Below are 27,986 nucleotides of genomic sequence, written 5' to 3' on the forward strand. Positions count from 1 at the left end.
TCCCTTCCATTGCACATCTAGGTGCTAGATGTGGACCTTGGAAACAAGATCTATGAGAATATGCAATAGTGTTGGGTTTTGTTTTTGTTTTTGTTTTTGTTTGTTCTCTGCTGGACTAAAGAAAGCAAAACCTCTTGAAAAATCAAGGCATCATTGTAGTCCTAGACTGAGGGAGGCAAGATCAGGTCCCAGAGAATAGGCAGGGAGAAGAGCGGCTGAAACAGGGAAGACAAAAATAAAAGAAAGAAGTACTATAATACTTCTGAAGGTGACATGAAAATAGGAACAGAAATGGAAATCTGATGCAGACTAGGAAGAAAAAGTGATGAAATTGAGAAATTTGCAAGAGGGAAGTAGCATGGATGGAAATGAGGTAAGGGTGACACAGAGCTGGAGCCACTGGGGGGGATTCTGGGCTTCATCTACCTTTAACACAATTTTGCACAGATCCTCCAGTCCCCTCCAAACAGATTAATCTGATGATAAAAATTGCCTCCCTCAAACATAACAACCTACCAAGCGTGCATGTGCACTGGTCTCAGCAACAAGTGGTGCAGAGATCTGTAAATAAAACTTCATCTGCCTCAGGGGGAGAAAAAACACACTGGACTGTATCTAGGAGTTTGCTCACTCCCAGCATGCAGGAAGTGGTAGATTTACCAGCAAGAGGTCCAAACATAAAGAAATCCCAGTATCTTGCTTGTAATTGGCATAACATATCTCAACGTCACAGTATGGACATGTTGCACTACTTCTCACTCGCAACACCAACACTGCACCATCTGGGCCAGACAGTTGAGCCCAAATAAATGGGTTTCCAGAAATGGACTGGGACAGCAAGGAGTTTTAAGGCCGTTGAGCAGCAGGGAACATTCCCACCACTTCCCTGGACTGTCCTGCAGCCTGATGCTGCCGGGCATCTCTCCCTACCTTTTGCAATGGTCTAAACCTGGGCAAGTCACTTGAATCCTCAGTGGAAGATGATCTTAAGAGATCCCAAGACCAGATCTCAGATCAGCATGAAAGCTGAACAGCTGACAGCTATTACAGTGCCCATGGCTTTTCCTAGCAGACACAGTAGGTCTGATCTTGATAAAAGCCCACAGGACTGCAGCTGTCTGTTCCTCATGTAACACCTACTCTGGTGCACCAGGATCTCAACCTGATTTCAACAAAAATTCGATGACATCCCAAAACAACAGCAACGAAAAGGCTAACTCTTCAAATGCATTCACCTCCAGCCCCTCTGTTCTAATAATTTTCCAGATTAGCTACCAAGTGCTTGACAGAACTGAGGGCTGATTCTTCTCCATCTCCACACTTTCTCCCTGTAAATACTGCTAGGTTTTTCACTTCTGGTTCCAAATATGATTTCACTGTTTTGTGACCCTCCATTCTGGCCAAATTAGATCAACTACTAACAATCTTCAGATCTCATCTGAAGAGCTACCTGCAATTAAATTAAAAGCAAGCCCTTTTCTGCATTCCAGAACATGAAAATGAGCAACTCCCTTGTGATCTCTTCATTGTGGAAATCCAACATTAGCTACAGCTGCAGGAATTTGTGTATAGCATCTTAGCCCCAAAAATGCAAGGCTGATCAAAGCCCTGGTAGTGACTTTTCACAGTTGAAATGTCCACTAGTATAGCCAAAGTTTGTGTGTGTGTCAGGGCTGTGGGAGAACATTTTATAAATGATGTAAGCCCATAGCATGAGTTCTAAGCCGAGGATAAAACATCCTCTAAACAACCACACAAGGAGGCAGCTTGCACTTGCCAAATCACAGATTCTTCAGAGGCCCCCATCAATTATCCAGCAACGGAAAAAACAGATCAGCTCCAGAAGAAAAGGAAAGTACTGACCCCTAGTAATCAATCTGTAATTGTGGGGGAAAATATCCCAAGCAATTCAAACCTATTAGGATATGAATGTAAAAAGTAGTTGAAATCTGAGGCCACATACACACAAAATAAGGCACTGTCAATTTGCCATCACAAATCTAGGTATTGAATGTTTGCTCTTGCCTTCCTGAATCAGCAAGAACTTCTCTGCATTTTGCTTCCATGTGCCATTATTTCAGGACTGGGAAACTGGATCTATAAAAAGTGTTCTGCTGGAGAGAGGACACATATTTGGCAAACAGTCGGTAGACAATATTCATATAGTCTATAAACATCTACCAACCTCTCTTTTAATTTCAGGCATTAGTCTGAGAGGCTAAGCACAGTGACCCACCATTGGCAAAGTAACAGCTTGAAGAGAGCTGGTTTTGTCAGAAAGTGATCAAGTTATGACCTTAGACAAGATCAAGAATGCCAACTGGGAAGGAAATCCTTGTGTGGGAAAAAAAAAAAAAAAAAAAAAAGAAAGGAAGACTAAAATAAAATGTACCAAACTGCTCAGTTCATTCACCCTCCTCAACAAGTGGATGCTTGTCTTCAGAAGTCCTTACCTACTCTCTGAGCACAATCAGTTGTCCTCCAAGGTAATTACCTTGCACCACTGCCAACCTGTGAGAGCCACCCAGCTTCAGAGCTGAGCAATTCAGTTTACAAACACCCTGCAGCTTCCCTCCCAAGACCAACCACCAAGGTGGTACCTTGTACCTAGAAATGTACAGTACCTCAGCTAGCTGTTGCTCCTAGATCTCTGAGCTATTCCTTCAGAATATAATGCTGTTGTGTGCCATGCACACTCCTAAGTACCCGAGCCCTACCATCATGGAGGAATAGACATAAAGGTATCAGCTGTACTTGTACCAAAAATGATAGACTGTGAACAGAAAAAAGAGGCACTACATTTTGATTTTCCAACTGGCAACTCTAAAATTAATTCCATTTGTGAAGTAAGACCCTTTGTAAGACATCCACACTGCTATAACTTACTGCATCAGCCTCCCCTAAATACAGCTGCTGAAAAACGTATGTTTGCTGATGCTCAAGTTTGTAGCATGTGGCAAATGCAGCTGAGGATGCCTCTACAGTTGCCCCCATTTGGCAACTTTTGATGGGTGCAGACAGTCTCAGGGATGGTGACGCCACAGAAGGCACTGGGGAAACCAGGTTCATGCACCAAGGCCCCTATCACAGCCAGATCTTTGCTAGGAAAAGAATTTATTGCTTGCAAAAATGATCACCTGTTGTGTCTTCATGCCCACAATGGGCATCATTTTCCATGTATCTCTCTGTAGTTTTCTAGCAGGTAAACCACTTAATACATTGGGTTTAAGGGTTGGGACAATTTTGATACACCATTTTATTTTTTCACCTAATTTGAAATAGATTATGAAGAAGTGCAACTGCAAAGGGAGAAAGCAGAGCTTTTCTATCAGAGCCAGGCCTCTAAAAAGCGCTGCAATCCTTTGTGCAGCTCAAGGCTTTCCATCCAGTTGTTATTCATGAACAGCAAAAGAAAAATGGCATTTTATCATCACCGAGAGGCACATTGGAAAGCACAGCCCACCTTCCTCATCCAGCAACTCATGCAGGGGCGGCTGCTTTGTTCCCCGCTTTCACATACTCACTGTTACCTATCTTCACACAGCTATCTCAAAGCCACATCAGCAGAAGAGCAAAGAAGAAAGAGGACAGACAAAATACCACAAGAAGATATTTGTTTTCCACCCAAAAATTAATGCACCGTGTCACTTTGGCAAAACGTTAATGGATTTTTACTTTTATTTTTTTTTATTTTTTTAGCTGATAGCTTGATCCAAGTTCCTTTGAGAAAATGGGAGCAATTCCACCGGCTTCAACGAGGTTCTGGATCGGGTCCATCCTAAGAAGAGTTCACTCTGCAAAGATATTTCCTGCAGCTGGCGAGCCAGCTCAGTCAGTGCTGATGTGGCCCTCTGAACCATGATATGCTGCCTGCTCCAGCTGCGGAAGACCCCGGACTTGACTTATTTCAGATCAGCCATGGCACGGGGCACGGCACTAACTCTAGCAGGGCTCTTTGCAGCATTGAGGCGCTTAATGCATGTGGAAGTGCAAGCACCTGATCAGAGAAGGTAGGACTGAAATGAGACTAAATCCAGCCTTGGGTTTAGTGGGTAGGTAGCATTTTAAAAGGCATTGTCAACCTTGTTCCTGCGTGGACTGGTCGGCTTTTCAGTGCCGCTAATTCACACGCTCAGCTCAGATCTCCTCCTGGAAGCAAGCCGATCAGTTAAAGCGGTGGAGGCAAGTGACACGTAAATCCTTTTGTTTCTCGCAGAAAAATCATTCGGCACATTCCCACACACTTCTGCTTGGCCACAGAAAGCAGGGACTGGAACACTCGAGTTCCTGCACAAAGGAAAGTGTGCCATAATTCATCGGGCTCCACCAAGGATTTTGGGGCGGAGGACCAGTATCCAACAGTAATGTCTGATTTATGCAATGCTGCTCATTATACCTCTGTAGAGAAGTTACCTGGCATCCGGGGGACATTCTTTGAATTGATAGTGCTAACAGAAGTTTCCAGTGCTCTCTTTGAAGAGCCCTCTGAATGCTGTGTACAGCAGGACCAGGGCACTTTGCAGACTCAGCAACATACTTCTGCCTGTTTAACCCATACATTATGGCTTAAGAACAACCAATGCTGAGTTACTGAAGGCTTCTCATGCTCCCACTGAAGCTGACACAGTTTTTCTTCTGTGCCCGTGCCCTTTGAAGGGAGCACTCCAAACCTGGCTCACCCTCCTCCTTCACACCTGCTGGACAACTCCCATTGAGATGTCTCCAGTGACCGAACCACCAAGGCCAGCTCCCTCCAGCAAAACCCCCAGCAACCTGCAGGGGCTGTGAGAGCACAACATAACCCTGCCTCGGTCTGCAGGCATCCACACGGGGTGTTGTCCACCCCTTGCCACCAGGCTGAGCCACCCTGCACAGACCAGGGGGGCAGGCAGCAGGACCACACCTCACCAGCACAAGGAGTGAAGGGCCACAACAAGTTCATTTCAAAATGCTTTCCATCCTGGATCCCCCTCCCACACCCTGGCCGAGGTCATTTCCTCCATTTATCCCATGCACAGCACAGCAATCATGTTCAAACTCACTACTAGTCTGCGTCCTGCTCTGCAAGCTTTGCATCTCCTTTATCAAAGATATGCGCTAAAAAGAGACATTCTCTTCCTGGATCTCCATCGGTAAGTTTGGAGGACAAGGCAGGAGATCTGCGAGCAGTACAGCTCTGCAGGACACCATGACATCTGTACAGATGACAGCTTCATTCCTGACTTTCCCAAGGAATCCAAAATGACAAATACAAATGTACAGACTTTTACTATGATAGTATCTTCCAGCAAAAATGATCCCAAATACTATTCCAGACTACGAAAAAGAGCCAGGTCCATAAGCCATATCAACAATTTAACGTTTACTCTCGGCTGACTTTTTACTGAACTAAGTGACCACGCGAGCAGACCTCCTCTGGCTCTGCTGTAGGAATGGTGCTAAGCTGGTCTCTAATGCAGGCTGAGGACTCAACACTCCCAGCTCCTCTGGGACACACTTCAGCACTGTCATGCTGACAAGACCTCAACTTTAACTTGGGGTTTTCTGAATTTAAGGCTTTTAACTCTAACATTCATGAAGAATGAAATACACAATACAATAATAAAGATGTTCTAGCAGTACTTGTGTGATTGCGAGTTTAACATTTCCCTATGGTTATATATACATGGATATATCTATGATCCATAGACAAAACTTAGAACAAACGCTTTGGAAGATTTAAAAAAATACACCACAAAGAAGTAAACATGAAATGGCGAATACCATGCAGAGCAGCAGCACCAGCATTTGAGAACTGCTCACAGATTAACTGAAATAAAAACACAGTATCATCCAAAAACATCAATATAATTCTGGCTGTATTAGCTGGAGATTATTCTACTCTACAGTGCAATGAAACCTTGCTGCTATAAGAACTGAGCTCCATAGCCAGTGACTACATTGTAAGAAAGATACAGGCCCACCAAGGAAGCTCAAGAGGACAGTTACAAAGATGATAAGAGATTGAAAATAAATGACCTTAGAGCCAGAAAAAAAGGAAAAACATCACTGCACCTGAGACATTAAGTGCTGTCTTCAAAAATGAAGTGCCAAATTGCTGCTGGGATTCCTCTTGAGGAACACTTGCAAAACTTCTGCTAAGGTCACTTCCTATTGGACCCAGGTATTTTCTGAGGAGTTATCAGCAGTCCTCTACTCCATACAACACACTCCATTCCTTAGATATTTTTTTACTTTTTTTTTTTTTAACTGATGCAAAAATACCTTTCTTGTTCAACTGTTTGATTCCCTATTATCTCCTGACAACAAGTTTCACAGATAGGTAGGTCTGACCAGTTGGTTTGAACTGTCATCACAGAAGATGGGAAAACTTCATTTGCATCAGTGTGGCCATCTGGAGCATGCCCTTTGGGAAGGGTTTGTTTGCCTACCAAGACCCGAAGATAAAACCTATGGTGCACCAAGCACAGAAACATGGGGATGGATTAAAGCTCACCTCTATTTATGTGCAGAGTGAAAATTGCAAAAGGAATGATAATGTCCCACAAACATCCAGTGTGACAATGGGTTAAAAACATGACAGTCAGCAGGTGAGAACACCTGGGGACTGAAATTTGACTGAAGAAAAATTCCCCTCATGGCACACACTTGAATTCTTTGTCTCAAGACTTCATCCAAATCTCTTTGGTGCTCACTGAGCTGAGACTTTGGTAGCACATCATCCCCAGATCATTCTGAAATCTGCTTCCACTCTGGAGGGAGAGGAGGAGGCCTGTCAATGGAGAAGACACAAACCCCCACACAGATAGCCCAGTAAAGCTGAGCAGGAGGGTCCTGAGCTCTGCTGGCTGCACGGCTCAGGCCTCGGGGCTCCCTGCTGCTACCCACACAAAGTGCGCTGCCTGGGCTCCAGAGCATGTGGTTTAAATCAGGCCACTGCTTCAGCTCCTGGAGAACTACAGCCGACTGCTCGGCTCAGCAGCCTTTTCTGGGAGCATAAAACACGAGACCCATTCCAGCAGCAGGCCTACTGAAAATTTCCAGGCATAAGATGCTGCGTACGATGGAGATAGATATAGCATAGACTATAAAATCAGGTACAGTATGTAGAACTGTACCCCATCTACAATAAAAGCTTAAATTGCTAAGAGAAAATGGAGCGACGTTTACAGACAAATGTACGTCATAAAAACTTTAATTATTCTCAATTCCCTTATAAACAAAAAATGGAAAAAGCTGAACATTTGGCAGACCCACTTCAGAAGTGTTTTTAAAACCATCTACTTCAAAAGCAGCATCGGAAAGTGGCTTTTAAATCTGCCACTCGAGCCATCCCTTTGCCTGGATACATCTCTGCCACCTGCTGCCTGACTCACATTGGTGTTATTTTATGTTCTTCATGATAGACTTTGTGTAACCTTTTCCATGGTTTAAAACAAAAGGGGGAAAGGGGCTTCTGGCCTCTTTGGTACTCCAGGTTTGACTCAAAATTCCCTGACTTCAGTGAGGACCTCTCCCTTAACATGCTGGTCACAGGAAATTAGTTTTATGAAAAGGGGAACTCATAGATTAAAAGAAAAACAATTTTAAAGGCAAAGACAACCCATTTCTTATACATCATTAAAATGATAAACAGCAATAGCATGAGTTGTAAATGGGTCTGATAAAGCCATCAATCCCAACTGATTCCCCCGTGCACATCATTGCAGTTGCCCATCCCTTCCCTTCCAGAAGGAGGGAGTTTTGTTCTTCTCCCCTGCCATGCACGTGAAGTCTCTTCATGCTGGCCCCGCATTGCCCTGCAGGACTCCTGGCTGTTTCATCTGGGGGCCCCCATGACTCTCAGACCCATCCTAGTGGGCATGAAATTCACGTTCCTAGGCCTCAATGGACATCCAACTGCAGAAAGAGCACAAATACCAACTTACATCTTAAGCCCCATAAAATAAATCAGAGCCTAAGGGTACTCCAAGTGGTGAGGTCTGTAACTGCAACCACAAGCATGACAGATGCACAGGATAAAGATAATATAGCTTGTTTTCTTCTAGATAATCCTTTTATAGGCTTTTCTCTAGCTCTTGTCAGAAATTCAGTGACAGCCAGGAGACGTGCCTGAAAAAAAAACAGGACATGAATCCACACCAAGCTCCTCATGCAACAGCAAGACATTTTCTGAAACAAAATCAGCTCCTTCAAAGCCTGTGTCATTCTACACTGCACACATGACTCTAGTCTCCACATTATTTACACCTTTGATTTATCATGGCTTTCATACTCACATTCCTCGCTTACTTAGAAGTGACAGTGAGTTAACTTATGTGTTCCTGACAGTCTGAAATGAGGAATCTCAAAACTCTGTCAGGAAAATGAAGAGTATGCCTACCTGACTCAAAGCCAACAGGCCTACTGCTTGGTTGGTCTCCTCTTTTAAATCATGGTTACCTGTCTTTTACTGTTTTTTTTTTTTGTTTTTTTTTTACGCATGTCCTGATATCAAATAAAGTGTTGAAAACACGCTATCCATTGAAGAGAAGAGATGGACACTATGGAATAGCAATCTGCCAAGCAGTGCTAGATATGTGCAAGCCACGTCTCTCCTGGGCCATCCCTGTTTCGTCTGTATGCATGCACAATCCTTGCACCCTTCTCACAGCCATCTCTAAAAATCCCAGGGTCTTTAACTGTGTTGGCCCTGGATAAACAGTGTACTTGGTACTAAAAAAGTCCAATAGTACCACAAGAGGCAGCACTTTCCTGAGTGGAGAGAAAGTGGCTTTAAGCCCACTTTGCACTTCTCTCTGAGTGCATTGGGCCACTTCAGCCAGCAAGAAGTCAGTGGCTCATGTCAGCTATGTGCTGCAGGGGCAGAGGAAGAAAAGGCTCCCTGGATCTGTGGGGCTGCTGGCTGTGCCCCTGGGATCCCAGGCAGGATTTTGGCTGCACAACCAGTGATGAGCAGCAATACCCTCCTCCTGCTCTAATGGCCTGGCAATTTCATCTGCAACAACAGGAAAAGAAACCACTAAGATAACACAAATCTTGCACCACAATGGATTTTCTCTTTATTTTAAAATATATTGACTCCTGTGCTAACAGCTGACACTCCTGTGACATAATTTCACTTCTGTGAAATCGGCACTTCTGCACCCCTAGCTGATGCCCACACGTCCACCTGGGCCCAGGCAGGGTCAGAAGCACTCAGATGCCTCTCTCCAGCATGATGCTGTTCTGCCCAGCCTGGACGTGGGACCTGGGCAGGCTTCAGTGCAGTGATGTGATGCCCACATTTGTCCTCACCTCCATCCAAACAGCTTGCAGGTGAGCCTCTCTCTAGGTGGGCCTACAAGGATGCCAGGTAGCAAGAAAGAGAGAGTATTGTTTCCAGGCTGTCATGCATAGCCTTCACCACTGCTTCCCCTCCCTGCATCCCAGCAGCCTGAACTAGCTTTGAAGTGGGTTGGCAGGGGACATAAGTCAGAGCTAGAGCATGTGTTCTTGCCAGACAAACCTGCGTCCTGCTGCCTGCAGGCATGGTCATTGATCTCCAGGGAGGAAAACACACCTACTAAAACTGCACTGCCCATTAGGAGGCCAACTAAACCATAGAAGCATTGTTATGCTGTGCACCTGGATCACTTCTTATGAACCTAAATCTCCACTCCATTGCTTTGCTTTCACATCAGCGCAATCTCATTAAAATCAGTGGCATGTTACAGGGGCAATTGAATAAAAAATGTGGCCATGCAGACATGTGGATTCAATGTCTGAAGAAAACATTATACATAATTCTGATGGGAGATATGGATATGGCTCATGGAAATTCACAGCAGGCAACACAGTTCTCTATCTGCACCAGCTTTCACTCCAACCCCACCAAGCAGTGGTTACCCACAGCCATAAAGCACAAAGCTTTATATGTGTAGTTCATATTACACATTTTCTATGCCTAGTTTCATTCAATGAAATACTCTTATTCAAACACCTTATTTCCTTCCAAGCCTTCCCCAGCTCTTGGATGCTGGGATGTTTTATGGCAGATCCCCAAAGCAGGAGTCAAATGTTGCCCTTCTTCGTACAGATTTGGGAGTGCAGGATTTGGGGTGGGGGTGTGGGAGGGCAGCAACTTACGTCTCTCAGCCACCTTCATGCACCATTCTCTAAAGTCGCTCAAAAAAAATACAATTCGTCTTTGACATTTTAACACCACCTTAGTCAATTGTGGAAGAAGTATAAAGTATTAACCTAGCCATAACTAGCCAAAAACTCATAGCTTCAACTGTTCTTTAGGTATCTATCTGGAATTTTCACTAAAAAAAAAAAATAAAAAAATAAAAAAAAAATCAATGACACACTTCAGAAGCAAAAATCATCTTTGGATCCAAAGTCTTGGCAATTTGGGTGGTATGGCTCTGGTTTTGTTTCATTCCTTTATGTGCATCACAGACTTCACCAAATCTTCCTCCTAAGAGCTCTGGAGTAGTTACATAGTGGTGGTGGGGAGGGATGGAGGTTGGTTTACTCCTCTCTCTAAAACTACCTCAGTATATCGTAAACCTGCTCCTTTACCCTGTAAAGTAGCACAGATTTTATAATCTACCAGAGATTCACATGTAAAGCTTTTTCCATTCCATCTCCAGTTGAAGAGCACTTTTAACTTTCCACTAGAAACTGCCAAAAATTCCTCAGACTCACAAAGTCAGAAAGTAGGAATTCAGGCTTCATCATGCACTGAAGGAAAATAAGTTAAATCTCTCCATTTATATTTCACATTGAAAACCTTCCATAAATCAGAAAAGGTTTGAGTTTCCCAAAGCACGAGTTTGCTAAGAACAAAGCACTGGCTCAGCATTAGTCTCTGTTCTTTCATTAGCAGCTCTTAGAGATTATGTTTCTTCAGAGGGATTTGAAAAAGTACATGCTAAAATAACACAGTCAAATCTGCTTCTTCCTCCTCACTAAAAGAAAAAGAAAAAAAAAAAAAAGAGAAAAAAAAAGCACTAAAATATTATTTACTTACTTACCTGTAATATATTACTGCTCATACTTTATGTCTTGAAATAACACCAGCCCTGACTGTTCTAAATAACTTTATTCCACATTATTTATTGTAAAAGGTCTTTCAAAAAATACATACATAGCTTTGTACCCTGGAAAGGGAAGCTGGCTGCACACAATCCAAGTCTCCCAAAGTTCAAAACCCAGACAAAACTCAGAATAATGTTATCACCTCTTTTAGGAGATTTCCGCAAGGTTGGACTCAAAAGAAATGGATAGGCACAGCTTTTCCTCCTTATAAACAACCTTCTTACTTCATTTCATTTTCAGAAAGAAAACCTCTTCAGTCAGTCCAAAGCAATGTCTTCATGCAAATGTGGCTGTATTCCACATTTCTTTATCCGTAGTCCTATGGGTACCATTATAGGTAGTAGGTGCTCGGTGCTATCATACCCGAGCAAGCACAACCAAGGCAAATCACACGTCAGTGTACACGTTGTGGTCTGACAGCTATTAGCTGGGATGGTCAGCAAAGATTTTAACCAATTAATAACCTTGAAAAACAGCTGAATGTATTGAAAAGGTGCCCTTACATCTCTGCAGGTTTGTAAAAGAGAATCCATTGCCAACTCCCTCAGTTTGGCCAGGAATATCTACCACTGAATACACAAATATCTAACGAGGCCATTTTTGCAGACCGGTTCATTACCAACGTGCATGGACTGCTGTCTGCCATTACTAATGCATCCATGTTTGAACACAAAGTAGGAGATTTGGATGGATGAGTGAAGGGAAAGATAATCCTGATACTGCAAAGAAAAAAAAAATCAGGGAGACAGGATAGAAGATGTATTTTTCCTGCCATTAATGCCCTTTATAAAATCTTTTATTGTATTTGCTTTTATAATGAAGTAAGTCCTCTTCATTCATTGCAGTAATCACCACCAGCAGGTCTGCCAACCAGCATCAGCTGTTTTCTATTTCCAGGACAGGGAGCTGTGACAGCATCACTGTATCCCAAGCACAGCAATGCAGTGGCTCTAATAATGTCCCCACATCCAGCAAGATCTTGCCTACAGCACGATTTCCTACCATTGTCCTCAGAATAACAGCCACTGGCCACACTGATTGGAAGGGAAGTAGGGCAGATGTTGGCTTTTAGCATACTAATCAGCCTTCCCAGTGAGGTTAGAGACTTCCCAAAGATACAGGGAGTTTTAAATATTTCAGTAGAGAATTAACCACAGAGCTCTGCACTATTAACTTTTTTTTTTTTTTAAGCATATATTTGGAGTCAGATTTTATTATCTCTCCACAGTCTTACTATGTTTCCAGTTGCAAGTACCAGCATTAACTCCAGGGGAGTACTACTAAGAGAGTACGACTTGATAAGCATGAGTGATAGTGGCAGAACCTGCTCTTTGATCTCAGTTTTAGTTTGTGAATGTTGACTGTGGTCTTCCAGGAGTATTACGGTCATTGCTAGTAAAATAAAATCACCCTGAGACAGGACAATCTAACCCATAATATGGGGAGAGAAAAACAGAACAAAAGGAGTGGGGGAAAAGGGGAAAAAATGGGGAGAAAAATTTCAGAAAAAATGGCAATTAGTACCTACCCTTACCTAATACCTAACCCTACCATCGAACTAGAAAAATAAAGTCCTCCCCAGTTCACAGCTGAAGACTCACAATTGTCTTGTTTGGAAAGGCAAAAGCATTTTGTTGCGCTCTGCTATGTAAACGAGCGACACAATTGCTGATCTAGCATTGTCACCAGGCTTGGGTCTGGCACAGGCACAGTAAGAACACAGCTCTGGTGGCCAGAATTGAAGAAAAAAAAAAAAGCCAATTCAATAACAACAAACTCAACAACCCTGCCTTTTTCTTCCAACAGATAGGAACCAGCAACAGGAAACACGGTTTTACTAATACCAGAGCTTTTATGATCATTGTTATTTGTGCCAACAAATCTGGTATCAGTGGAATGTAAATCCAAGTCAATCCATTTGGTTTTGAGAGTTGTATTTTTGTGTTTTGTTTTGTTTAAAAAAAAAAAAAAGAAAAAAGAAAAAAGAAAAAAGAAAAAAGAAAGAAAAAAGAAAAAAGAAAAAAGAAAAAAGAAAAAAGAAAAAAGAAAAAAGAAAAAAGAAAAAAGAAAAAAGAAAAAAGAAAAAAGAAAGGGACAATCAATGGCATAGAGCTCTCAAGCCAACTCTCAGCCTAAGAGTCCAAGAAGCTTTGTCTTGCATTTGCTGCCTGTTCCAGCACAAAACAGAGCCCACAGGAGTGGGACCATCCTTGTGCTAGGTACCACCTGCATGCCATAAGGGAAAATATGAGGCACAGAGATTTCACCTTGAAAAGCGGCTCTTGAAACCCAGCTCAGACGAGCACAGCCTTGAGAATTGCTCCCCATGTGCAGCTAGGTGACCTCTGATACCAAGCTGGCACCACTACAGTTTAGAGGCAGTGAAATGTTTGAATACCAAAGCACCCACTTGGCGTTGCCTACTGCTTGCGAGATCTGAACATCCTTTCACCAGCACTGGCCAGCTCCTATGATGAGCTCTTGCTCAAAATCAACCTTTGTTTCCATGACAGGAACAACTTCCACCATCACAGGGCTTCAACTAGACCTACACATCATGCAAGTAGATGTTTTCAGCTTTGTTACAGGCAGCCTGGATATAGATGTTCTGTACGGCCAACACTGGGGCAGCAGCCCTGCAGTGCCAGCAAAGTCAAAGCCCTAGCTTTGGTCCCTCTAACCAAGGCTGGTCACTACTGGAAAGGCAAAGAAGTTTGAGGTGCTCTACAAGCAGCTTAAGCAATTTGCTACCATATTCTGGATTGGCCATCTGCTACCATTTAGAATCAAAAACATTTCATTAAAGTAGCAAAGCTTCCTGAAACACAGTGATTTCCTTCCACACAAAGATACCCCAAAATACTCAACAGCTCCTGCAGACATTTCTAATATTTGCTCTCTCCATTTTTACAGGGAATGCTTGTAGAAATAGAAGTTAAAATAAATACATAAAGCCCCAAAATATTTATACAGCACAAGCATCTCAAGTTACATATTTTCAGGAGGCCTCTCTTGCTGTAAGAACCAAATAGGTCGTTTGTCATTGCCAAAAATCTTGCAAACCCTATCACTGCTTTCATGGAGGCTGTTACATTTTGATTGGGGTCTGTTTCTGACATCCTTACTGCAATTATAAGCAACTTGTTCCACAGCCTCCAGTCTTAGGAAAAATCTTCTTTCTCCCCAAGGAAAGCAGCAGGTTGAGTGGTGGCAACATGCCAAAATGAATCACCCTTCTCCTAAAGCAACCCCTCTTTCAGAAGAACCATACTAACTCAGCAGCTACTTGGATGCTTGCCCCCGTCAGAACCTGGGGTCCTTCAATCATCTGAGCTCTCACTTCAGCTCTCTCCACTGCACTCACATCCTTATTTTTGGACGCCCAGAAGCAAGCCCATGGTTTGTATATGACTGCGTATCATGGAGATGTTTTTGTGCACAATGGAAAGTGTTGTCTGCCCACAGCTGAAGATATTGCCAGCCTTTTTAACACAAAGCCCTGTGGGAAGCCCAGCCCAGAGCCATCCTCGCACCCAGGATATTCTCTGCTCTGGCAGACAAGCAATCCCAAACTAATCTAAATCCATCTAATGATAAGCAACTCCAGGAACTGACAACCGGGAGTCCTGAAGGATAAAATTACTAAATAAAAAGGGAGCCAGCATTACAAAAGCTATCAGAATGCAAATGTTACTGCCAATGCCAAACATTTTGTTGTGAAAAAAAAAAAGTCTCACACCTGAACATGACAAGTGCCCTGCAGTGCTCCCACTAAGACTGTTTCTCCATGGTGCCAGCTCTGTATATTCTTAAAATCACACAGATCTCCCACTATCCTGAGACCTTAACGTACTCAGACTACCTCATGGTCTTGCCCAGGACACTCATATCCATCATACACCCTAAGTTAGGAACTGCCTTCCTGCTTCCCCACTATGCTCTCTGACCACAGGCAAACGAGGCTCCCTTAAGAACAACCACCCCAAAATCCTTGTCACCATCCCAAGGAAAGACATAAACAAATACAAAGCCATTTCTCTTTTAACTTTGCTAAAACGGCGGTCTGAAGTCCATCTCCACCCCTCCAAGATTTCTCTCTCATTCCCATTTAGACCTCCCAACATGAGCTGCAGGTTTCCAGCCCGGCCTGCATGGCGTGGTCCCAAAGGTGAGCAGGACCCCGCAGTGTCCCATACCACTCAGCTTCCCTCCCTGAGAGGAATCTAAACAGCTGGTTTTACAGAGGAAAACGAGTACATTTACAGAGTTGCCGGGCACTCAGCAGCCAGCACAACTAAGGGCATGGCACTTGTCGGGCTGGGCCTGAGCTCCTACAGGGTGGCTCAGGCCATCAAGTGGTCTCAGGCATCTGGTGGCAGTAAATGGCTGTCATGCTGCTCCAGAAGGGCTGTCACCAGGACGCTGGCCATGCCTGCTGAGCAGTGGGCCCAGCAGCAGCCTGGAGCAGGCGCCCAGGCTCTGGCAGCACTGCCTGGAGCAGTGGCAGCCAAGAGGAGCGAACAGCAGGAGCCCAGAGCCTGCCGTGGCGGTCACTGCATTGCGAGCAAAACGCTACATCGTCTCACGCGTCTCACAAGAGTATTTGGCTTGCTAACACCGCTGTTTCGAGTTCACACTTTCTAGGTTTTCATTGCTTTAGCTGTGCACTCACAGAGGAGCTTATTTTTTCTGCTGTGTTTCATTTTCTGGTCTTTTCTGAGGGAACTGACCTACTTCTCCTGTGCCTGTATGCACCAGACACTTCCAGGTGCCCCTAGAATCCTAGATCCTACAGCACAGAAAGTATCTAGATCAACTGTAAATCATTTCACTTGCAAAATTAACAAATTAAGTCAGCAAAAAACAGGAACTACGAATCACTTTCTAAACAGTCCCAAGCTGACCCTGAAGTTTACTGACTGGGAGGACTGGAAAGCAGAAGGGCTGGGCTACTCTTTGCATTTTCAGGCTCTCCAAATCTGCACTCACAGCCTTTGACCAGAGAAACACGGCCTGACCCACTGAGCTGAATTTATCCTCCTGCACGTCTGTACAGGACAGCTGTCTTCAGAGGACAGGGAGAGCCTCAAGTGGAAGAGACCAGTGGCTTAGGCTGGACAGTACTCAGGCACCACAATGTGGAAAAAGCATTCCGAATGCCTTTACAACAGGGGAAATGGAGCTGAGGAAAGGTGAGATGTCACTGGAAGTTTGTCTCTAACTACAAATGGAACCGGGTCTTCTGATCCCCAGCCCACCTTCCTAGTAATGAGACCTCAGACACTTACCAAATATGTGTATTAAAAACACATGCAACTCAAAATCACATTAAAGTCCCAGTCCAGCCAAGCCAGATGGAGCCTTTCTATCACTGCCATTCGCTCTTAAATTGTTTATAATACATTTACTTTGGGAGACCAGAAACATCAAGTTAAGGACACAGCTATGAGAGAAGCTGATGCAAAGCTTGGCTGACACAGATCATAGCACTGCAAACACAAAACCCAGAGCACCTACTCCTGCAAAGTGCTGCAAGCCCTCTGACAAGCCGGCTTCAAGCTGCTATGTCCCCTCTGTGCATGAGCCGAGGGGCCATCTGCAAAGGATCCAGCGCTAAAAGCTGCACTATTATGTCACCAAACTCGGCATGGCTTCAAAAGGTGACAAAAGGGAAAGACATTTAGACTATGTGAAAGCTCAGCTTGGTTGTTCGCGCAGGGCCTGATTCTGGAGCTGTGATGGATTTCAGTGGGGCTGCCACGTGAAGCAAGACACTATCCAGCAGGAACAGCAGCATCTAAAACTGGCCTTCCATCTGTCTGTCCAGAGTGATGAAGCACTTTGTTACAGAATACCCACAGAAATTATGTGGCCAATTCACTGTCTCTTATGTTTGTCTTTCTTTTTTTGTTTTTCCCCCCTCCCTTTCTGAGACAAATGAATGGGAAAACCAACATTCCAGCTCCAGGATTTCTGCCCTTTCTTCCAAAAAAGAATTTCAGCCAAAAACACCGCAGCCAAGTATGTAGTAAACATGACGACAAATAACCATTTGAATAGTTGCCTCTTACTTCACAGAAGACATATATAAGATTAAGAAGGACTGACTCCTCCAGTGGAAAAATAATCAGTTTAACGCCAAAAGAATACAACAGTCGGAAAAATTTGCTGGAACAGGGACTGACGTGAGATGCCCAAAAGGACTTGATGACTGAGTAAGAGTGAAATAGCTGTGCTGGAACAATGAGAGAGGAACATACTCCACAGTCCTCAAAGGGTAATTTTCTCTGTTTAATGAAGAGTAGATTTGATGATCAAGTTACGCCTCAAAGAGTAGTGATGTAAAACGTGCACTTCTCCCAGCCACCTTCTAACAGGTACGTAGTTTGGTTTGGATGCACATTTTAGGCTTTCTTCCAGAGCAAGATGAAGCTTGGAGTGACTTCCTTACTACACAATTTCGGTATTTCTTCTGATGTAACTAATATTTCTTTAGTTTAGGAAAACTTCTCTGTTTAGAATATAATTTATACATGACTGATGTCATTCTTTCAACTCCATTTCTCCACTACTTAGGGCTATCTGCTCCAAATGCAGACCAACTCTGCCAAACGTAAGCCCTGCAGTGAAATGCAGCCACATATACAGACCAATTTCAGAGACACTGAAGGTTGCTTAGGTTCCTTTGGCACAAGACTTGGAGAACCAGGAAATCCAGGAAAAAAACAGGGCCAACAGGCATCCCACAGGCTCTGGATTTTACAGATCATTTCCCTTCATTTGTCGTAGCTGTTTATGTCCTGCTGCTGCTACATAAATGCTGGAGTACCGTAGCCACTGACATGGTAATTATCCCCAAAGCAAGCCACGGCACTGCCCCACACACTACTGTGAACAGTATGAAACATGCTCAACCCTGAGCACATGCTTGCAGAACCTCTGAGGGGTAGAGGAGAGAAGGCCCTGCGTTATATCCCAGAGAGCAGACCTAGGAATTCGTGGAAGAGGAATCAGTCAGTCAAGCTGTGTATGTCAGAAAGCCAGCAGCTGCCTGCCTTGGGAGAGAAGGATGAGGAAGGAGAGGTCCAAAGAGAGGTGCGTACCAGAGAGAAAAGGACCTCCCAGCACAGAGAAGGTGGAGGGAATGAGGAGGTGGAGGGCAGGGAGATGCCCACACAGGTCCTGCTGGTGACAGGAGACACAGCAGCTGTCAGCACAACCTCCCCTCTCGCCACGCTGGCCAAGACCACGCAAGGAGGAGGCACCGTGAAACCCCCCTTTGATGTTGCCCTTGTTAACTCTGCTACCAGCATAGCAGTTAAGCGCTCAAGCGTGTGGTCCGCGACTCCCTTTCATTCCAGGCTTCTCTCAAGTTTACCAGGGAAACCTGACACTTTCCAGGTGCCTGTGCGTCCCCAGAGGAAATGAATCCTACTAAGGAGGTGCTGCTGACAGGTGCTGCCAGTGCCAGCAGCTAGGAAAAAATCTGGGAGCCGGGATTGGAGCTTCAGGAGCCCAGAAAGACAGACATGCAGTCTGTCCCAAAACCCCTCACTGATGTAAATGCCCCTTTGGAGGAGGGCTGGGCAGTGGGGATGCAGGCCAAACCATCCCAGCCCTATGGACCCCTAGATGTCCGGGGCGCGGAGGAAAGCTTATGAATGAATGTCCCAGAGAACAGACAGCACAGCAAAACATCTCAGCCCTTCTCATTTTTTAAATCTTGGGCTTTTTAAGCCACTGTCTTGATCCTGGAAGTGATTATTTTGGCACTGCAGCCTGTGAATATTCAACACAGACTGTAGGCTTTTGGAGCCAACCATGCATCAGAACAAGCGAAATATAGCAAATATATAGGAAAGTGTAAACCCAAGTTCAAAGGCTTTGTATTGCTCATACAGAGCAGAGAACCATCCAGTCGCTCCCTTACTGCCCTGAACACTTGAACCATGCTTCTCCTCGGAAGCTACAGTGCAGATGTAGCCAAAATACGGATGGCTGGCCCCAAAGACCTCCCTGCTCCGAGCAAACCAAGCATCGGCTGCACTCAAAGGAAGAAAGGCAATACAGCCGCTGCCTCCCAGCGCTGCACGATGGAGAAGACAAGCGGGGATGTGCCAGGAGAGATTGGGGCTGGTACCTGCCAAAGGGAGCCGGCCCCGTGCTGTGTCTGCAGTGATACGAGTGCCCTCTCAAGGCTGCACTGGAGCATGGTTTGCATGCAGCACAGGGAGAAAGCAGCGCCGAGCTGCACGAGTGGGAAGGAAACCAAACACCTGCACCCTTCCTGGTGAAGAAGTGGCTGCTTCACCTGCTCCGTGCCTCCGAGGTCTGTGGGAGCCGCAGTGACCATCGGCTCACTCTCCCACACCCTGCAGGAGCCGGGCACGAAACGGGAGGTCATTGTCATCCTGGTATGGATGGTTTGCTTGGGCAAGTGATGGGAAGCCAGGAATAGTGACTTACAGAGACAGGGGGCTCAAGCAGGGTAAGTTTATGCTGAGATTTCAAAGCCAGGAAAAAGAAGGCACTGTTTTGGCTGCAGGTTTGTGAGTATTTGGCATCACACACTGGCTACCAAGCATGGCTTGGTAAAGAAACGGGTCCTGTCAGGGAGGACAGTGGGACTCCTACCTACACCTGACCCGCACCAGCGTAAGTTTAAGAGACACGACACCTGATGGCAGCACACCCCAGTGCCACCTAAGCCACACTCCTGGGCGCTTCCCCTGTGATGGGGAGGGCTGGGTGACACAGGGACCCAGCTGCCAAGTGGAGAACACACAAGCCCTAGAAGAGCACCAGAAACTGAGCCTGGTGAAAACGCTGCTTCGCTTCATCGGTCTGAAGACAACAGGGCACCTGCAGACAGCTACATGCCACTTGGAGCAGACGTGAAGTCCTGCCCCAGGTATCTGGTGACTCAGAAGCCACATCAACCATTCAGTGTCCTGCATGAGAAATGTCAGCGTCACTTAGGCACTGCACGTGTCCAAGGGGGGAGCTACAGTTTTGGGACACATGAATGCTCACTCAGTGTGCTGGGTCATACAGACAAGATCCCATTCCCTCTGCAGGCACAGAAAATGCATGCCATGTCTTTTTCTTTTTCTTTTTCTTTTTCTTTTTCTTTTTCTTTTTCTTTTTCTTTTTCTTTTTCTTTTTCTTTTTCTTTTTCTTTTTCTTTTTCTTTTTCTTTTTCTTTTTCTTTTTCTTTTTCTTCTTCTTCTTCTTCCTCTTCTTCTTCTTTTTCTTTCTTTTTCTTTTCTCTTTTGCTTTTTTTCTTTTTGCCTTTTTTCTTTTTCATTTTTTTCTTTTTTCTTTTTTTCTTTTTCTCCATGATCTATCCAGCCCCCCTGTATTTTGCTTCTCTAGTTTCTGAAAGCATCTTCTTACCCATATGTCCAAGCTAACCTTGGTCCACATGCTGTCTGAAGAGCTGGAATTACAGACTTGGACAGCATAAGGGCTTTCATACCTCTGACACACCCAGAGACTGGTACAGAGCTATACAGTTAAGAGCATTACAGCATTGTCCTAAATAACTGAGAAGATACATTCCTTAGAGCTAAATAAAGTGGAAAGTTCCCTTGGAGACCCCACGGCTTTCTCTGTTTATGTCACGCAGTCTGGACAAGGAGGGAAAATGAGAGTTGGATCTCCTGTCAGCAAGGCTCTCAGTCTGAGCCCAGCCTCTACTTAATTCCCTCCCAGATTTCTCCTGCTGATGGTGCTTAAATATTCTGTGTACAAAGGCAACCAAGGAGAGCTTCTACAAGAGAGCTTTCCATCAGCTGTCTGTCAGTATGTGCTTGACGTCCTTCCACATGCAGGATCTGGCAGCAGGCAACAAAAATCTCTTGGCAGTGCACAGACAGGATCTCCCCCTAACCTGGCTCCAGCACAACACCCTTCTCTGTCGCTTCCTTGGCCCGAGAGCCTGCCCACAGCAAGCCTGGGCTCAGGCTCCACACCAACTTTCTATTTTGATGAACAGAAGCACAGTCAATTATAGCATCAGTCCAAGGCCAGACCTCGCAGGAGAAAATCTTTTTTCTTTCTTTCCACAGACAAAAAATGCAGGGCTCTTCCCCTTTCTTTGTTGCAGTCCCCTCTGCTGAGCCAAGGCAGTCCCTGTTCCCCAGGGAGGAACGGGGAGCTCTGGCAAAGGCTCCAAAATGCCGAGTGAATTTGGGACAGGTCACCTCAACAGCCCAGAGGCTGGCAAGGTGAGGAAAGGAGAACAGGGAGGGATCACTGAGAATGCAGCTTGAAGATGTGAGAGCAGAGCCAGGGGAAGCAAAGGCACCCAGCAGTGGGTTTTACCCTGTGGGAAAGGGCCCACCAGCCCTCCTGTCTGAGGCTGCACTTGCTCAGGGCACAGTTTGCTCTCCAGGCAGGAGGAAAGTGGTGCATGCTCTGCATGGCCTGCATGCTGCCAGGGATGAGGAGCAGCCGTGCAGCCCGCACCCGTGTCCCACACAGCTGCCCTGGGGTCAGCAGCCCAGTGATCCCCTCACACAGGTTTTGGTGTGCTCTGGAGGTCTGCAGCGGGAAGCACGCAGCACTTTATGCAGCACCATGCCAAGACATTTGTGTTCGCTCAGGAATTGGCTTGGCGTTATAGCACACTGGTGTGTGACTGCAAACGAAGACAGACTGTGTGGATGTTCCATCCAAAAGTTTCAGCAAAGTTTCAGCCTCCCCTAGAATCACTTTAGGCATTACAGTCAGACAAGCGAAAGCCTGCCCGTGTTCAACAGCTAACCCCCTTCCCTCACAGGCTATGATGTTTCTCGTGGACGCTGCCCGTGCTGTCAGCACACCACCTCCCCTGCTCCCTTCCCTCTTTCTCTGGCTTCCCAGAAGGCAGCCCCAGGGTCAGCCGATCCCTTCCCCATCCATCTCCCACTGCCATGAAGCAGCGCTACTAGAAACCCGCTCCCAGGGAAGCAATCCCAGGCTCATCCTGCACGGGCACAGCACATCACACAGAGATGACAACCCTGGGTATTAGGGGCACCCGCCAGCAAAGCGCTCAGCCCCCTGTAAACTGCAGCCATGTGCCCCACAATCCAGGCACCCCACAGAGAGAGGCTAAACAGGGTCTGCAAACCTGCAGCAAGGACCCTTCCTTCTCTTGGTCCGAGTCAAACAGACGCTCCCAATGTATTTAGCTGACCCGGGTGACATCAGGTCTGGGCTCTGCCACCTGGCCCAGGGCTGCCGGGGGGGAGATGCTGCCAGCCTTCACTCTGCAGGCTCCACATCTGGAGCGGGGGAGCGGGTGTCCCCATTCCGCCCCGCTCACCGTGACCCAGCGGTAAAAGCCTGGTGCTGGAACACTCCCGGTGCGTCCCCCTGCGCCCTGCCACCAGCCGTGCCCCGTGGGCACAGGCTCCCGCAGCTCCGGGGCTCGGCATCGCCTGCGGTGCGAGCAGGGGCTTCGGCGACCCGGCTGCTCGCTTCTCCCCAGGAAGGGACGGGGAAGACCTGAAGTCGCACACCCGGACCCCACCTCGAGAGCGCCTTAAATCGGACTCGGAGAGCCGGGAAAACCCTGACAGCAGCCCTTGACTCTCTAAAGCTCCTGGAGCGAGCGATGCGCGGGGCTCGGACGGCGGGGCTGGGGAGCGGGGGGACCCCTTTGCCCTCCCACCCCCGGTTAGGGGCTCAGCCCGGTTAGGGGCTCAGCCCGGTCTGCGGGGGGCTCAGCCCGGTCTGCGGGGCTCATAACCCGGCCCCACAACAGCGGGCACCCCCGGGGCTGGAAGCACGAGGGGAGACCCCCCCTCCACCTCCCGCAGCGCACCTCCGAGCGGCAGCGGGTCCCCGTCCCCGGCTCCCCCATCCCCGGGGGGCTGCAGCCTACCTGCGGCGGAGGGCGGCAGGGCGGCGAGCAGCAGCAGCAGCAGCAGCAGCGGGAGCGGCGGCGGGGCGGCGGGGGGCGCCGCCATGGGGCCGGGGAGCGGCGGGGCGCGGAGCTGCCGTTCGTCTCCGCGGGGCTGCCCCGTTGCTCGCTGCGCGCCCCGCCGTCTCCTCCTCCCGGGCTGCCGGGACACTGCAGCGGGGCGGCCCCGCCGAGGCGGCCGCCTGCCCTCCGCCCCCCGACGGCCCCGGCCCCCCGGCCCGCCCCCGCTCGCAGCCCCGCTGCCGGTCCCCGAGCACCTGCCCCGAGCCGCCGGGGCCCCGCCGGCAGCGCTGCCCGCGGCAGGTGCTCGGGAGCCGGCTCCCGTCCGTGCTCGGTCTGCGCCTCTGCCGCCGGGAGCACCTGCTCCAGGGCTCCTCTTCTTGCTCTTCGTGCTTTTCAGGGCTCAACTCGTTGCTCTGGAGGATGCCCCTGGTGCCTGGGCATCACTGCTCCGTTAGTCCCCGGTTCCCTTGGCTTCCAGCCTCGTGTGTTAAATGCCACCTGCACCCAAACTGCTAAGTTTAAACACCTTTTCTGGTTTAGGAATCAGGGACTGACTTGAACACTGTCTGCATACACAGTTCTCACAGGGGCACCAGCTGTTCCTGGGAGAAGGTAACCTCCTCTAGCAAGACATGGAAACTAGGGAAACAAAAAACAAGAGAGGGATCTGAATGTTTGGGTCCGATTTTTTAGCAAATATAACTGAGTAAAAGCTCTATTAGAGTTTGGGATCATTGGCACCACAGAATACCAAATCCTGCCTAAAATCTGCAGCAAGAGACTTTACTGGTGAAGAAGTTGTTGTTGGACAGGGTGATCATTTGGAAATTGCAGAGGATGCAGATATTGGACAAGAAGGCTGAGCCAGTATATTGAAAGGAACATCTGCGCTTGCCCTTAAGAGAAAATGTGATGCTCAGTACCTGGCAAGGCAGGAGGCACAGCCTCAGAAACCCCCTCAAGCACCCACCCACTGAAAATCTTTGTATTTCCCTTCAGTGTTTCCTCACTGCCCACCTGGTGCAAGTGCATCCAGCAGAGATAGAGGATTGAGATATGCAGGAGAGCAGCCATCTGCCTGGGTGAAACTGCCCAGCCTGCTCACCTGTATGTGCTATGCACCTGAGAGGTTCTTCACATAAAGGGCAGAATTCCATCAGGAATGTGAACAACTCGTGAATCAAGCAGGACACCAAGTTTCAATGAGTATGGACTTGTTCTTATGGTAATGTGGAATTTATTTATTTATTTATTTATTTATTTTCCTGTAAAGGTGATTTCCGTAATTATCCATTAGCTGAACTGACATTAGCGTAACAGCTAGGATTAACTTGCAGCTCAAACCAAGACAAGGGATAGTTGGGATTGCTGATTCTTACTCTTTTGCTTATGCAAACACTTGTCTTTCAAGCCATATGTGGCCAGGTAAATAATCACTGTATGCTGAAAACCCCAGAGCAGAGAAGTTGCAGCACATTAGGAGCTGGCTTTCTGGCTTTCTAAAAAACTCACTGGAGCAGATCCTTAGCTGGCAGAGTCTCGCAGAGCTTCTTGCCTCATCTCCTTTGATCCTCTTTTGCACTCTGCTAATTATACCAGCTAATGAAACAGCTTTTGGCAATCAAAACTCTTCACCCTTGACTTCCAGAATATTTGTCATCAATGCAAAAGAAAAATAGCTACAGTCTCTGGGTATGAATGGTAATCCCACCAGTTTGTAGAGGCAGGTTTATAAATAGAAGAGAAAGACAGACAATGGCGTGTAAAAGAAGAAAATCAGTAATCCCTATTGCCCAGATATTTATAGTAAACTTCAAGGGTTCTGGACAGTGAGTTTACTTCCTGTGCAGCCCAGATCATGGGCATGGACATGAATGCAGGCTTCATGTCCCAAGCAGGCTTCAGCCCCAGCATTAGTATAGGTATGGATGTGGCAGCATGGTCTGTGGCATAGGAATGGTTCAGCACCCAGCAGCTAAAGCCACATCTGCTGCTTCTGACTTGTGGTGACTGTCTAAGAGAGCTGGCTTCCACACAGGCTGCAATCTCTGCTTCAGATCCAAGTGAAAACACAGCAGCCTTTCACTAAATTACAGTGACATTTCACTTATTTATGCATGAGAAAGTAAGACTGCTGCATTAAATGCTGCTAAAGGAGTTTCTGAACACTTATGCTAATGGAATTTATCGCTCATCACAACATTGTTTAAAAGATTTTAGACCCTTGTCCAGCAAACATTTTCCATCAGTTTAAAGCTGCAAAAAGTACAAGGATTACTTATACGTGTAAGCCAATGCACCTATATCACGTCAAGATGAATGGAAAATTAAACAGTAATCATGTAATGCTTTTGAGTTGAAGCACACAATTCTGTTGGAGACAAGTAGCAGAGAGAAAAAGAGGCTGAAAGAGCCAGGTAATACCTTCTAGTCACATAAAACTCCTGTTAACCACCCCCTTCCTTGCAGGTTGTCCTCTTTCAGCATTAGTGTATGCACAGGTGGTAGAAGCACAGACAGCTGCCTCACATAAAAAGAACTTTATGCTCATTTTTTATTAGAATGCTAAAAAGAAGACAATGTAGAATATGTACTTGTTACGAGCAATTCACTAGTAGTCAATAATTTATTCGCTGAACTTTTTCTTTTCTTCTGTTGATCAGTGTCTGTCTGCACAGTGTCTTTAATGTATTCCTTAATTACTTCCATTTATATGTTTTGATAACTTTCCCACTGTAACCAGAAGAAAGAATTTGATTGTTTTAATAACGAGATGGTTCAGGCCCATGTTCATGAGGCTGTTTGGTGTATTCAGCCCATTCATCTTCTACATACTTTTAAAAAGAAAAATCATCAGATGAAACTGAAAAGTTAAGTGTTCAAGTTGAGTGAAACTACCAGCTGAATGTCAGCACAGCCTGGACTCTTGTGAGCCCAGCCAGCAGGCTCATTTAGGCAGAGAAGAAAGAAGAGGCAATCGTGTCATTCAAGAATGTGGGCACATGGACATGGAGCAGCTAAGGACTTTCAGGCAGCCCTAGAGCTGGTGTTTCTTGCTTTTTGAGTTGTTTGTGTCTGAAACTACACCTTTTCTCTGCCTTTCTGTTTACAGAAATCCTGATGTTTGACTCGGGGTCAAAATGCTCATCACTACTTCAGTTGTGCTCCATTCGGCATCTCCTCTTTCACACAAAGCCACATCAAGGCAGCTTGGCTTCCAGCCCTGCAGCACCTAATAGCACGACCTGAGGTGTCCCCATGTCCCCCTGGTAGACACCACAAGGCCTGCTCATGCCATGTGGGCACACCTTGGTCCAGAGTGCAAGCCCTGACAAAATGGCTTCCAGGGCCTCAGGCTGGGCACCCGGTGTCCCACCAAAATGGTGAAAGCTGAGCAGAACACACAATGCAGAGCAGCTTGGGCACAGCAGTTGGGAAGGACCATGGCTTCATTCGGGACAATGGGTTTATGGTCAGAGTGGGCTAGCAGACGGAGAAGGAACACAGTGCCGGCCTGCTGCCTGCCTGCTGAGTGTCGCAGGCCCGAACCACCCAGCAGCGGCCAAACCGAGGGCCATGGTGGCTTGCAGCTGTACACTGATGCTCCCCTCACGCTCCTCCAGTATCTTAGGACCAAGCAGAGCATCTCCATCAGCTCTTTTTTTTCTTTTTTTTTTTTTTTTTTTTTTTTACTCCAGGGAGGAAAACAAAACAAAACAAAACAAAACCAAAAAAAAAAAAAAAGAAAAAAAAAAAAAAAAAGAAAAGATCAAAAACGTGTGTCACTGTAGCTGATCTGAAGAAATTCCAATTTTTTGTTTTGACATAGAAACTGAAAAATTAGTAATTCCCGTAGGCCTAATCCAAACTCCAGTCATGTGTTTAAAATAACAACTCTGCCTTCAGAATATTTCCAGAAGTTCATTACGTTCATCTATTTATTCTAAGATTCTTTCATTCAGTCATTTTTCTCGCTTTTTTATCAGCCTGCCTAAGTAGGAATGTCTTGGTTATTGCTACAGCTGCCTCCAACCTCTGATTCTCCTTCTCCTTCCAGCACTCTGTCTACACAGAGGCTAATTACCCAACACAAGAGTGGGTGGCAGTAGGAGATCACGGCTCCTCTCCATTAAACAACTTCAGTGTCTAGAATGAATGAATGTTTTCCTTTGAGTGTTTGGATGTGGAGATAGCACGGCGTTACTCTAAAATGTGATATTTTCAGAATAGTTAGAATATGATGACACGATTCCTCATTCCTCATCTCTTGGCGATTTTCTTTATAAGATTGGGTTGGTGTAATTCGACCATATAGGGTTGTAATCCTTGCTATTTCACCAGACACCTTTCAGCACTGCAACTAGTCAGCAGTAAAATAGCAGAACACGAGTTCTGCTTCTGAAAGTCTTTGAAAAAATTTATGTTTAAAGCCTCAAGAACAAGTTCCCTTTGCTCTGGCACGGTTTCACAAAACCTGAGCACAGCTCTGGGACTGACAGCTCAATCAAAAGCGACGTGGGTAAATGTAGCAAGCCCTACAGTTTGTCAAACCTGGGTGCTGTTGACTGCCTGGAGCACACAGATATGGGACCTCTGCCAGTGTGATGTCTGGACATGAATGCTCACGTCCTGGGGGCTGTCAGGAGAAAGACTAACTGACTTGAAATTCAATGGCGGGCACCATGAAAGAAGCAAACTTGGCTAACTAGATTCAAGACCATTTCAACTGCTGAAGCTCACAGTCAGCACAAAGAAGTATTTGAATCCTGAAAGCTTCACCTTGGCAAGCATCAGTCTAACAAAAAGCGTGTCAGCTTGGCCACTCTTACAGTGGGTTCTTCCAAACTAAACATCATCGTGGCTGCTGCTAAAAGAGGAAAAAAATGCCTCATCCTGCTGCACTGAGTCCTACGCAACAGAAGATCATTTCACTGGAAAGGCACACGGAGTTTCAAAGCTGCAGTTTCTACATGGCTTTTGTGTCTTC

General features: G+C 46.3%; 1 protein-coding gene across 1 annotated transcript in view; it reads right to left on the bottom strand.

The window, feature by feature from the left end:
• Positions 1 to 23,042, bottom strand: part of FNDC1 (fibronectin type III domain containing 1) — a gene marked incomplete at both ends in the record, with an annotated part of 63,998 nt that extends 40,956 nt beyond the window's left edge. Inside the window, one exon of the mRNA XM_084284339.1 lies at positions 22,958 to 23,042. Within this exon, the coding sequence (XP_084140465.1) occupies positions 22,958 to 23,042 (85 nt within the window). The remainder of the gene's footprint in view (positions 1 to 22,957) is intronic.
• Between the last annotated feature and the right edge of the window lie 4,944 nt (positions 23,043 to 27,986).

The sequence above is a fragment of the Netta rufina genome (genome assembly GCF_964035555.1).
Source record: "Netta rufina genome assembly, chromosome: 3".
NCBI classification, from domain to species: domain Eukaryota; kingdom Metazoa; phylum Chordata; class Aves; order Anseriformes; family Anatidae; genus Netta; species Netta rufina.